At 34.3% G+C, this 14,013-nt stretch overlaps 1 protein-coding gene across 1 annotated transcript; it reads right to left on the bottom strand.

The window, feature by feature from the left end:
* Positions 1 to 11,209: 11,209 nt before the first annotated feature.
* Positions 11,210 to 13,226, bottom strand: LOC107481965 (uncharacterized). Its single transcript, XM_021139508.2, is given in 4 exon segments — positions 11,210 to 11,634; positions 12,290 to 12,397; positions 12,631 to 12,787; positions 12,923 to 13,226. Coding segments are annotated over 4 exon segments (450 nt in total). The 5' UTR covers positions 13,036 to 13,226; the 3' UTR covers positions 11,210 to 11,562.
* Positions 13,227 to 14,013: the final 787 nt, after the last annotated feature.

The following is a 14,013-nucleotide window of genomic DNA, read 5'->3' as shown; positions in this document are numbered from 1 at the left end:
ATCGGGAAACACTCTCCGAAGCATGCCACGTCAGCTTCATCATTAAGTGCAGACATCCGATTTTTATATAATAGAATAGATTTTTTTCCGTCAAATCTCATATGTCTTTGTGATTTTTTTAAAATGTTAATTTATATATATATTGTTCCAGCCCAATCCAATAAGGGTTAAGAGTCCACCATACGGACTGCCAACTCGATGGGTCGTCGACCCGCACGTGAAGGTAACTCACGTGTTGCCTCATACTTTGATGGAGACCTGGATAGCTAGCAGAAGCTTTCAGACGGACGGGACCATAACAAAGGATCCACCCAAAATATAAGGTATAAATGGAGAGGGACCTATCCTTTTTCACAAGTACATCACTCTTACCTTAATTAGCCGCCTCATTGTACGGATGCTCACTTTGGTATTGGAGTGTTTTTGTAGGTGGCTCCGCTCACCGACGCTTAGAACAACACCTCTTCATAAAGCTCACGCCCAAGTCCAGAAACATCCTCGATCAACTCATTGCTCTCAACCCACCAACCATCCGATCCACCTTTCTAGTGAGCAACCGAACATTGGCGCCGTCTGTGGGGGTGGACCAGAGGAGGCGAACTACGTCTTCGTCCCGGGAGCCAAGGATCGAACTTGTTAATTAAATTTGTCGTCTCCCTGAATCCCTAACTAGATGTGGGTCTACAAGCCCATGTTCACTTTGTTGGGAGTTCGTCTTCCCTTCTCACCTTTTGTCATAGCCTTTTGAACCGATGTGACGTCTGTGGGGACCTGACGCGATTATGGACCTCTTCTCCTATGCGGAGGAGGTACGAGCGGAGGGAAGAGCCCGCTTGCGAAGTCGGGTGAGCTCGGGGACCTCTCAGGAACATCCGAGATCCCCACCTCGTCAAGGTGACTCCTTCGTCCGATCTCCTAAAAAATGACCGTTTGATGGTACTGGCAGTGATAGCTCCATAATCATGCAAGAGTTTAGACACAGAGTGCAAAACTTAGAGAGAAAATTGGCAGCAAGGGACTGTTATCGTCCCGAGCACAGCTGGGATTCCCACCCGAGTCTTTCATGAACCCGGTCTCCAACCAAGGGGACGGAATATCACAGGAGGAGCTGATACAAGATTTATGGTTGGTCTAGAATTTTCTCAATAGAAATAAGAATTTCGTTGTAAGGAAAGCCAATAGAAAGTGGAGGATGTGTGTTGACTACTCGGATCTCAACAAAGCGTGTCCAAAAGATTCATTCCCTCTTTCCAATATTGATGCCCTAGTAGATGTGGCAGCGGAGTATAGGTTCTTAAACTTCATGGACGCGTACTCGGGGTATAACCAGATCCCGTGTTGAGTTAAGAAATTAACTAATATAATTAATGATGACAAATATTTGATTATTGGGCTAATTATCCAATTAGTTTTGATAATTTTGGTTAAGTGATGCAGGCCAAAAATAAATGTTGTAGCAGCCAAATGTTAAACAAAAGAAATTTACTGGTGGGCTGAATGGTAAATGAAAATAAACCAAGCCCAAGTTGTCCATCTCAAGCTGAATTCTTCAAGAAGTAAAGGCAAGGAACCAACGGGCTGAACTTTATACAAACCTGATCCAAGCCCGATTTGTTCTCTCAATTCAAACTCTTCCCATGTGCATTCACCAAAAACAACGTACACCTATCTTGTCTAAATCAGAACTCAGAAAAAGAAAGAAAAAAAGCGTGGTCCTCAAGCTATTCACAGAAGAAGAAAGAAAGAGAAGATTAGGCGAGAAAGGTTGAGGTCAAATCAGCAAGATCAAACCAAATCTAGCTTAGGCAAAGGTTAAAGGTAAATCATTTCCTATTGCAACTCTCTACTCAGTCCGAAATGGGATACAAAGGAAAGTTGATTTCTGACCTTCACTGTTGTGTATCTACAGTCACAAGTGATTCTTGAGGACTAAGTAGTTTCTCAATGGCTCAAATTTGATTTACCATTGGAAGACTTTTCTGGTTGCTGTTTTATGGCTTTCGGTCAACAAGAGAAGGTCAGAAGCAAAGTTTCAACTCTGAGGATTAATGAGAAAAAGTGAGTTTGTGGGTTGGTGAAGCACAATGCTCAAGGAGTTGATCTAGGAAAAAGAACCAAGCAACATGCAAGGAGATAAAGAGGTTTGTTGTTCATTCAGAAGCGAAGGAGAGAAAACCAGAGTTGGGTGAGTTGCATTCTGTGAATAGTTCCCTGAAGAAGTTTCTCTACTTGGATAATGCTTTCTTTCAAATAAGCATTCGGCCAATACTAAAGAACTAAATCAGAGGCTTGCAAATCTGGTTTATCACATAGCAAATAGGTTGTTGATGAAGTCAATCTCCTTCATGTTTTTACAGATTATATTTTACTTTTCAATGTTTATCTTTCTATAATTTCTTGAGTGAAAAGGCATAATGAGAGATCTCAAATAAAAGCCAAAGAGTGAAAAAAGGCTGAGTGATACACTTGAGAGAAAAGCCTAGAGTTATTTTCAGATTTCTTTATGTATGTATGTGTCTTGTATCTTGTACCTGTGAGGTATCCATTTCTTAGTTGGGTTAGCACTAAGAGTGAAGAGTTAGGTATTAGCATAGCCAATGTCAAGTTAGGTTAGAACTTAAGTGTGAAAGAATTGTGTCAATCCTATGAAATTGGTGAATGTAATACTTTTAACTATAGTGGAAATTCCTCTATTGTTGTAGAGGAGACTGGATGTAGGTTGCATAGCACAAAGAAATCAAACCAGGATACATGCTAGTATTAGCTTCTCTCTTCTCTACAATGTTCTATTTTCTGATATTCATGAGATAAAAATAAATTGTCTCATTATTTTTTCGCTGCTAAGTTCAAATATAATCAGAATTCAAAGTTTGCATTAAAGGGTCATTTCAGTAACTTAAAAGAAAGGCATAGGTTCAACCCCCCTTCTCTAAGCCTACCACAACCTTCAATTGGTATCAAGAGTTAAGGTCTCAAGAATCAAGCTTAATCGCTTGGAGTAAAAATCCAATGACGAACAACTTGGGTACAATCACAGTTGCCTACACCCTCACTGAAGGCCAATGAAACAATAGGCCTCCTTTCTTCTACGGAAAGAACTATGCCTACTGGAAAGAAAGGATGAGAATCTTCATCCAATCCATTGACTACAACATATGGAAGATTGTCGTGAGTGGCTCCAAGATCCCAACAAAAATAAGTGCTGATGGAGTGGTGACTCCAAAAGAATAAGCTGAATAGAATGAAGATGATAAGAAGAAGATGGAGCTGAATGCTAAAGCCCTCAACCTTCTTTACTGTGCTATCAGTTTTGAAGAGTACCGGAAGGTATTTAGATGCAAGACAGCCAAAGAAATCTGGAAAAAACTTCAGGTTACACACGAAGGTACTAAACAGGTCAAAGAAACGAGGATTGATATGCTGCGAAAAGAATACGAGATGTTCAACATGAAGGATGAAGAAAGCATTGATGAAGCGTTTGAGAGATTCTCAATCATAATCAACAACCTTGATGCTATGGGTACAAACTACTCAGAATAAACCTTAGTGAGAAAACTCCTTAGAAGCCTCACAAAAGAATGGCAACCATTGCCAATGTCCTAACCGAGAGCAATAACCTAAGTCCTATAACCTATGATGAGCTGAGAGAAAAACTCCTTATCTATGAAACCACACACACAAATCTGAACTCAAAGAAAAAGGGAATATCCCTCAAGTCAAAAATAGAACTAAAAGAGAGTGAGTCTAGTGATGGTATTTCAGATGATGAGATTATGTTTTTTGCTAGGAGATTTAGAAGGATGATGAAGAACAAGGGCAAATACAAGGGTTCAAGCTCAAAGGAACACAAGATGGACTTGAGCAAGGTGACGTGTCATCATTGCAAAGAGGCTGGACACTTCAAGCTAAACTGTCCAAAGGAAAGAAGGAAAAGAAGAGAGTGCTCATGACAGCTTGGAAGGATTTTGAGAACGACTCCAATGAGGAAGAAGACTCTGAAGGTGAAGATAAAGACTGTTTCATGGCTGGAAACAATAATCTTGATGAGGTAAATTTCTATGATCTGTCCATAAATGATTTACATGTCATTATTGATGATCTCACTCTAAACAACTCAAAACTGCTAGATAAGTACAATGAGTGCAGATCTGAAAGAGATGTGTTAAAAGCTGAAAATGATTTTTTAAAAGAAAAAAGTGAAGGAAACTAAATGTGCTTTGGACATTATTGAAGAAAATAGATTTCTAAAATTTGAACTTGAAAAATTAAAAGGAAAGCACATTGTGGATCCTTCTCATGAGTTAATTGCTGAAAATGAAAGACTAAATGATATGATTAAAAGGTTGAATAGTGACTTAGCAAAATTTGCTCAAAGTTCTAGTAGCTTGGATAAATTACTTGCAAGCCAAAGACTATTGTTTGAAAAATCTGGTTTAGGTTATACAGCCAAGAAAAGTGTAGTTTTCAATGATTCCTCTATGAAATTGTGACTTATTCGTCAAATACTAAATCCACACCAAACAAATCTGGTATTGGATATGTTCCAACATTTGAAGAAAAATTTGATGAAGTATACACAAGTGAAACTGAGCCTTCACCAAGAACCGAACCTAGTTCAAATAGGCCAGGCCTGGGGTTCATTTCGAAAAATGAGGTTGCTTTCAAGAAACCACCATTTTACAACAAAATCTCATATTCGAAAAGTCCAAAAGTTCAAAAAAACTCTGGTGAAAATGCTTTTGCAAAGGGAAATTTTTTTAACAAAAATCAGTTTGTCAAAAGAAATGCAACTCTTCCAAAAACAAGTATGATTGAAGGTCAACTTACTTCATCAAACTAAACAAGTATGATGGAGGTTTTGTGACCTTTGGAGATGATGGTAAAGGTAAAATAATTGCTGTTAAAAAAGTAGGTAATGAATAATCTACTTTCATTGATAATGTATTTTTTGTATGTGGATTGAAGCACAATCTTTTGAGTATAAGTCAGCTGTGTGACTTAGGATATTTAGTGATTTTCAAAAAACTTAAATGTTGTGTTGTAAATGAAAAGACTAATGAAGTACTTTTTGTTGCCAAGCGTTATAATAATGTGTATGGACTTACCCTTGATGAACTAAAAGATAAAAATGTAGCTTGTTTTCATTCTAAATAATCTGAAAAGTGGCTATGGCACAAGAGATTGGGCCATGCAAGTATGTTTCAAATAAACAAACTTGTAAAGAAAGAGTTAATAAGAGGTCTTCCTTTGATAAAGTTTGACAAAGATATCACGTATGATGCTTGCCAAATGGGAAAACAAACAAAAAGTTCTTTTAAACCAAAGGAAGACATCTCTACTAAAAGGCCACTTGAGTTGCTACACATTGATTTATTTGGTCCAACAAGAACTCAAAACCTATGTGGTAAACATTATGATTTAGTGATTGTGGATGACTACACTAGGTTTGGTTGTGTTTTATTTCTTGCACACAAAAATGAAGCCTTTCGGTCTTTGAAGTCTTTTGCAAGAAAATTCAAAATGAAAAAGGATTTAAAGATTTCTTCTATAAGAAGTGATCATGGAACCGAATTTGAAAACAATTTATTTGAATCATTTTGTGAGAAATTTGGAATGTCTCACAACTTCTCTTGTCCAAGGACACCACAACAAAATGGTGTTGTGGAAAGAAGAAATAGAAGCATACAAGAAATGACAAGAGCTATGCTATGTGAGAACAATGTTCTAAAATTCCTTTGGGTTGAAGCGGTCAACACAGCTTGCCGCATTTTAAATAGAACTATCATAAGAAAATTTTGAAGAAAACCTCTTATGAACTTTGGAAAGGTTACCCACCAAACTTGGACTACTTGCACATCTTTGGATGCAAATGTTTTATTTTTAAATAACAAGGATAATTTGGGAAAATTTGATCCAAAGGTGTATGAGTGTTTATTTGTAGGATATTCCACAACTAGTAAAGCATATAGAGTTTATCATCAAGATGCTAGAATAACTGAGGAGTCCATACATGTTACATTTTGTGATACTAACTTGGTGCAAAGTATTTTAGAAGATTGTGATGCAGGAAATCAAGCTCAAAAGGACAATAAAAATGCTCAAAATCATGAAAATGAAAATTCTGGACAAACTGAACCAGAAACTGCAGCTGCTGAAAATTCAAGAGACAATTTCATTTTGTCTCATGAATCTAAAGGATATCTTGAAACCAGCAGTACCCAGAATTCTTTGGTGACTGAATCTGCCTCCAAGTCCACCAGACCTCGTGAATGGAGATTCTTGAAGAATTATCCTGAGGAATTTATTATTGGAGACGTCTCTCATGGGGTGAAAAATTGATCTTCTACTAGAAAGGCAAATGAAGGAACAAACACTGCCCTTCTCTCTCAAATGGAGCCTCAGAATGTCAAAGAAGCCCTTAGTGACCCTTCTTGGGTAAAAGTGATGGAGGATGAGCTTCTTGAGTTTGAGAAGAACCAAGTGGGGACTTTGGTTCCAAGGCCAAGTGGAAAGAAAGTGACCGGCACCAAGTGGATATTTCGGAACAAGTTAGAAGATGATGGCAGCATTACAAGAAACAATGCAAGGCTACTGGCACAAGGATATGACCAAGAAGAATGAATAGACTTTGATGAATCCTTTGCCCCTTTTGCCCGAATGAAAGCCATAAGACTTCTATTAGCTTATGCTGCTTTTTGTGGTTTTAAATTATATCAAATGGATGTAAAATGTGTATTTTTGAATGGTGTGATAGATAGAGAAGTGTATGTGAAGCAGCCACCTGATTTTGAAAAGAAAGAGCATTCTAACCATGTTTTCAAATTATCAAAAGATCTCTATGGTTTAAGACAAGCTCCTAGAGCTTGGTATGAGAGACTTATCTCTTTTCTTTTGAAAAATGGTTTTCAAAGAGGCACCACAGACACAACTCTATTTATGAAGAATTCCAGTGACTATTTCATTCTAGTCCAAATATATGTTGATGGCATTATTTTTTAATCAACCAATGAATCCCTTTGTTCTGAATTTGGAAAACTCATGACAAGTGAATTTGACATGAGTATGATGGGTGAACTTAATTTTTTCCTTGGGTTGCAAATTAAACAAACTGAAAATGGTATTTTCACTCATCAAGAGAAGTATGCCAAGGAACTAGTTAAGAAATTTGGTATGAAAAATGCTAAACCCATGGGAACTCCCATGCACTCTAGTTCAAAATTAGATAAGGAAGAAACTGAGAAAGATGTAGATGAGACTAGGTATAGAGGAATGATTGGCTCTCTTATGTACTTAACTTCCTCTAGACCCGATATTGTGCAAAGTGTTGGAATGTGATCAAGATTCCAATCTAAACCTAAAGAGTCTCATCTTTCTGCAGTTAAGAGGATCATTAGATATGTTCATGGCACATCTAATTTTGGTCTTTGGTATCCTAAGATTGATGATTTTTCTGCAGTTAGTTATTGTGATGCAGATTTTGCCGGTGATAGAGTTGATAGAAGGAGCACTTCAGGCTTATTTGCTTCCTTGGAAAGTCCTTAAATGTGTGGTCAAGTAAGAAGCAACTAACAGTGACTTTATCCACTGCAGAGGCTGAGTATATAGCTGTTTTTTCTTGCTGTTCTCAGCTTATGTGGTTAAAAACACAGCTTGCCGATTACAAATTAAATGCTGAAAATATTTCCTTGCTGTGTGATAATATGAGTGTCATTAATATTTCTAAAAATCCAGTTTTGCACTCTAGGACTAAGCATATTGAAGTGAAATTTCACTCAATAAGAGAACATGTCCAAAAGGGGGATATTAGCATTCAATTTGTTAAATCAGAAGAGCAATGAGCAGATATTTTCACTAAACCACTAGTTGAAGACAGATTCTGCATGCTTAGGACTAGTCTAGGAATTTTAAGTCATGATTCTTTATTTAAAAGTTACTGATGTGTTTGTTAAAATTTTTGTCTCATAAACAGGTATGAGACAATTCTAGGCAAGTGAAGAATAGTTCCCTTCAATCAGCGTGTTCTGGACGTGTTGCAAGGGAAGATTTATCTGGGCCAACCTCAACATTCAGATCATGGGTGGTCCTATGTGTTTTCTTAATTCAAATCACTTCTGGGCCCAATATGAATGTTACATGTTTATTCTTGATATTTGTTTTTGTTGGCTTGTGTGTTTCAGATTTTCTGTCCTAAAAGGTTTTATTTCAGTTTTATTGTAACTTTAAGTCCAAAAAAGGTTTCTTTTCAAATTTTGAATTGATTTCCTTTTATTTTTAAAATAAAATAAAATCTTTCTCTTTTATGATGTCAAGTCTTTTCAAGTCATATCAAAAGGTGATGCAGTTGCATGGTTTGTGAAAATTTCTTTTGAGTACGGTTACCAACACTCTCTTTTTTCCTTCCATTAACTTTTCCACAATCACTCGGTTTTTTCCACTATCTTTACTACTTCTCTTCCCTCAAAAACTTGAAATATATCAAATGATGAAGAAAGTCATCGCAAAAAAGCCACAGCGTGAAAAGATTCATAAGCTTCCTGCAAATCCTAGACCCTCGACTCGCTCTCAGGACTATACATTCACTCCCTCACCTTCTCATCCTACTTCTCCTCTACGAACCGATCCAATGGCACGCACTAAAAATCGCCTGAACTTACCTCTGAGTCTTCCTAAAATTTAGTTTGAATCTCGTGCTAATAACGTATTGCAAAATAAATAAATAAGGAAGAAAAAATAAATATAAAATAAAAAAATATAAATAAAAGACTCTAGTACTATTATTCACTAATATAATAATCTTAATATAATAAAAATAACTTATATATATTTACTAATATATGTAGTAATATATATGTAAAAGAAAGAATATTTTAGGTATAAAAAAAATAGAAAAATATTGTTATTAATCGTGTGTATTATTCCTCCTATGGCTTTTCTATTTATAGCCCTATAAAATTTATATTTTCAACTTCATTTTGATTTACTTTAAAAAACTAAGTCCTTCGGTATTAAAAATAAAATTAGCCACCCACATTAATAAACATCCATTCTCATCTTATCATAACACATTTAGTTTTACTCATGTGTTGTCAGTGTTGATAATATATAATATGAGAAACCAAAATCATTCTCAACTAATTAATGACACACTTTAATTTTCTATAATATTGCAATGTAAGCACTAGTTAATATTGTGAAAACATAAATAATTGTACGTATTTAGATACAGCCAACTTTATAATAACATAAATAGTTATATCTAAATTACCAACCTAGCCAAAAATTTATAATTTAAATCGATTCTTAATTTATTTGTTAATTACTCTCCTAAAACTTCTATTACGATCATTTGAGCCTCACCTTAACATTCACTCGAGCATGAAAAAAAAATGAGAAGTTTAAGAGATCATTGGAAGAGTTCCCATTGATCTTATATTTCGTTTAACATGGGGCAATGTCCTTTCTGTTGGATTGGGCACATGCGTTGATGGTGCCATGGTGGAGAGATCCAAGATTGTGTTCTATTAAGGTACGGTAGTTGTGAAATTTATGGAATGAAGTTATTACTTTGATGTATGAATTGACTGCTAAATCTGCTTTTGAGGCTGATGTCAGTCTGAGATAATAAATGAAAAAAAAAGCAGCACATAATAGATCATAGATGGGTAATAAACTAATAATGTTTCATTTTTAATATTTATTATTTTCAACCAACCCTTTATTTCTATGCTAGGTGAATTAATGTATATAATTGTATGCGGTTATTTTTTTATATTAAAATGTTATTGGTGATTTTTATTAATATGACGATATTTTTGTGTAATACGAAGAGTATATGAAATAAAAAGAAATCGTAACAATTTTAAATAAGAGAAAAAATAAAAAAATAATTAAAAATTATGAATCACAATTTTAAGTAAGAAAAAAATAATAAAAAATTATGAATCACGATTTCAACTTTTTTGTTATATAAATCGGCACTCACAATTTTTATTGTGCATTACGCTTATAAAATACACATATTTAAATTTATATTATATATTACACAGTTTCATTAATCATATAAAAAATAATTAATTTATCCCAAACAATATTTAATTTATGGCGAAAGTGATAGAGAGAGGACAGTTCCATGTCTAGTAGAAGTTGCACTGCCACAGTGCCACGGATTATGACCAGTCCTTATGACAAGTTAATTATGTAGCATGTACTCATTCAAGTACGGAGAATACTAAATTTGTACTTAAGATTATATGTCCATTTACATGTTAGATTAGAAAAATGGACTCCACAACAATTGTTTCTTCACTTTTTTATTTGGTACATACATATCTAAGCTACAATTCTCCCTTTATTGCATGTAAATGGGGGAGGTTAGTGAAATTGTTCACCACCACCTGAGTTAAAACCTAAAACTAGATTAGCATTGCATTGCATTATTTATGTTATTACAATCAACTGAAGCACTTTTCTTTCGCTTTATTTTGTTTTTGAGCTAGAGGAATATCATATGAAGGTTGAACCATTCTTTGATACTAAGACTAGACAAGGACATGTGGAAGAAAGTTCATAGTTAGGTATCAGCTAAATTTCCAACCTTCAATATTCAATATTCAACATCTAACCAGATTAAATCCAATATAATAAAATAATATATAATATATTTTTTAAAAGAAATTTTTGTTTTTTTATTATTTAAACTATTTTATCAGTTAGAAAATCAGACTATTCCATTAGATTTACCAATTTTTAAAATGATTTTATTGATTTTTTATTCGTTCATTTGCAACTGTTTTTACCTTAAGTCGGATCAGTTTTATGGTTGGTTCTCAGTTGAGTTAATCCAATTGAATTGGTTCATTCAATCCAATTCTCAAACTTCGTTTTTTTTTTTTTTTGATTTCTAAGAACCATGATGGAAAGACCTTTCTATTGTTTTATTTATTTGTTTTTATTCTTTCACCTTACAATGCTTGTCTCTTGTTGACCTTACCAATCTGGTGATCCATTTGGTCATTTTGTTATATGTCTAGCCAATTATAGTCCTTTTCCATCACATAGAATAATGAGTAAAATTTCTCATACATGAAGTTACTGAAGTAAGCCACATGGTTGTTTTGTCAGATTGAATATTACACCTTACGATCTTTGATACTAATTGAAATAACATAAAAAGTAAGGACCATGAACTATTGAACCTTAATGGGCTGGTTTTCCAACTTGTATCCGAATTTCACATTTTCTTAACCACAAAATACTGAAATGAGTTTTGTGGAGAAGCAAACAACTACATTCTGTCGTTAATCAAAGTAACCAGAGTGGAATACAAGAGTGACTACTTAATCTTAATCAAAGTAAGCACAAAGTTCCATTGTAAATTTATGAAACATAACACACTAAATAGTAGAGAAGTTAAAAAATAAATGGCTCCATAACAGATATTTCCATTACATGAAAATCCTGTAACCTGTCAAGTGTATGAAAATGGTGACCTGTTTTTGAGTGAAGACGGTTTAAGACTAGAGAGTAGTGTTTCCATTTCTATACTATGGCATGACCTGAATTTTAACTACTAGCCACGGTTATTAGGTGACCAATTACTGCAGTTAATATTCCAAGTAACCCACCGGCCATGACCTGCACCATGATAGACAAAAGTAATAAGAAAAGAACCAAGATTTTTTATCATTCCAACTTAATGTTTATTTCTAAAACCTTCCCCCCCACCCCCCTCTTTCATTACTTACTATAAAATTAAAAGAAACGCCTATTTGGTCTCTTGTATTTGTTTCTTTCAATGATAGACAATGAATTAAGAAAGACAGTGACACATGTGGAATCTGTGCAATAAAGTATAATCTAGCAAATGCTATAACCTAATTATAATTATATACTAGGATGAACACATATTTATAACAATTTAATTTTGATGCACTGTCAATATAAAATAGTTCTACACATGCATCCAATTACATAATGTCACATCAATAAAAATAAATATCTTTCACATTAATCGCATGAATGGCTTCCAAAGGAACAAATGTGATTGTACGACTGTGTAAAATGTTTTACATGTCAGTGCATCAAAATTAAACTCTATTTATAACTTGAAATGTCTCATTCTCTTGGCAGCATTGAATGTGATGGAATCCTTAATGTGTAGGAATCAAATTAAATATGTAAGCTCCGTGAACCTTAGCCTTTAATTTTGAAATGGTGGCATAAATTCCTTTAAGTTAGGATCCACCAAATGGTTGGTTACAGGGAAATCAAATGAAAAGTGATGATGAACCTGAGGGGGTGTGTGTCCAAGAAGCTCACGAAGTGGTCAAATAGACATGAATGAAACCTCTGCTTGGCGTCCTGCCTGCAATCTTACACCGGTGGCATCATACATCACCTGCCAAAATATGAACCTGTTTGTTTAAACATTTCTTAATCCTAACTTAGAAACTGATTTATATTCTAAACATACATGCCTAGCTAGTCATGCAAGTAGAGCTATGTATAATAAAGAATAGATTGATCCTTCTTTACATCAAACTATAACATTTATGAGATTTGGATTATAAAACAATTAACCTTTCTATCTAGTAACCCTAATTGTTTGAGGGGAAGAGAAGAGATTGTTACAATAAGAGCTAAAACCAAGGCGGTGGCAAAAAGAGGTCCTCCAAATCCTTCTTGGAAGCCAACGGAAGCAGTGAGAGCAGTGACAGTTGCTGAATGAGAAGATGGCATTCCACCAGACCCAACAAATTGCTTCACATCCCATCTTCTTTCCTTGTACCTGCATATCTATCAAATATGAGATATCAGATTAATTAACAATTGTAATCCGTTTTCAAATTAAAAGAAGAATTCACGTGTCCAAGAATATGAGGGGATCGGATCAAGAGAGAGAGAGAGAGTGAAAGAAACGAACCAACTGGTGAAAAACTTGATGGATTGAGCAATGAAGAAAGCAACGATGGAGGAAATGAGAGGATAATTGGTAAAGATTGATGAATGCATGATTGGGAATTTGTAATAATGCATTGCATGAACTGAGGTTTCTTATATGATAAGGGATCTAGCTAAGATCGTATTCATGATGATGATCGATGATCAACGCCTTCTCAGAGTTTAGTTCTGTTACTTGTTCTTTCATTCATCAAAGCCTAACTAACGGTCATACCTTACCTTTCTCATCATAACTGAATCCACTCCCCTTTTTTTCTTTTTCTTTTTTTATTGGATTTTCTAGAATATTATTTCTGGAAATTATTTTCTCTTTGATAAGTCTATAGCCGCCAACTGCCGAGCCGGCTCTTATGACGAAAAAAAATTCTATATTTGATTGCTCTCTTTTTTTGGTGACTGATTGCTCTCTTAAAATGAAAGAATATTTTCGTGAAGAAAAATATCACGAATTTTATTTTTCTCGCAAGAAAACTGACACATTTTTTGGATCAAGAAAACTATCTAGTACACGTGTTTCGACCAAGATTATTGTATTTGTATGTATACACTATACACCCACTTGCGTGTATACACACAATCTAGTACACCTTTTTTTTTAAATGAAATAAAATTTATAGATTTAATAAATATTGACCATAAGTCCATAACATAACTTAATCGTTTTTTTAAGAAAAATGCAATAGAAAAATCTCATACGAATTTTTAGGATAATAAATATATTTTTGTTTCAAAAAGATATATAAAGATCAATTTGTAATCGTAGTTTTTTTCTAAATAAAATCTCTCTTCAATTGCTTTTCAAAAAATACAAAAAAGAATATTTATTTTATATTTCTATCTTTTTAAGCACAAACAAATATTTTTAAAATAAATAAAAAAATAAAATAAGTAGTCACTTAGAAAAGAATACAACATTAATTGATGTCCAAGGTAATTTAAAAGGACAAATAGACAAGCAGTGGTAATAATCATGGCGGTGACAATAATGGAAAATTTCTTAAAGCCTTTTTCAAATCTAAGAAAAGGGTTGAACTATATGTGAAGACTATGATA

This window comes from Arachis duranensis, chromosome 3, assembly GCF_000817695.3.
Source record: "Arachis duranensis cultivar V14167 chromosome 3, aradu.V14167.gnm2.J7QH, whole genome shotgun sequence".
Lineage (NCBI taxonomy): Eukaryota > Viridiplantae > Streptophyta > Magnoliopsida > Fabales > Fabaceae > Arachis > Arachis duranensis.
This window is presented reverse-complemented; position numbering and strand designations above follow the sequence as displayed.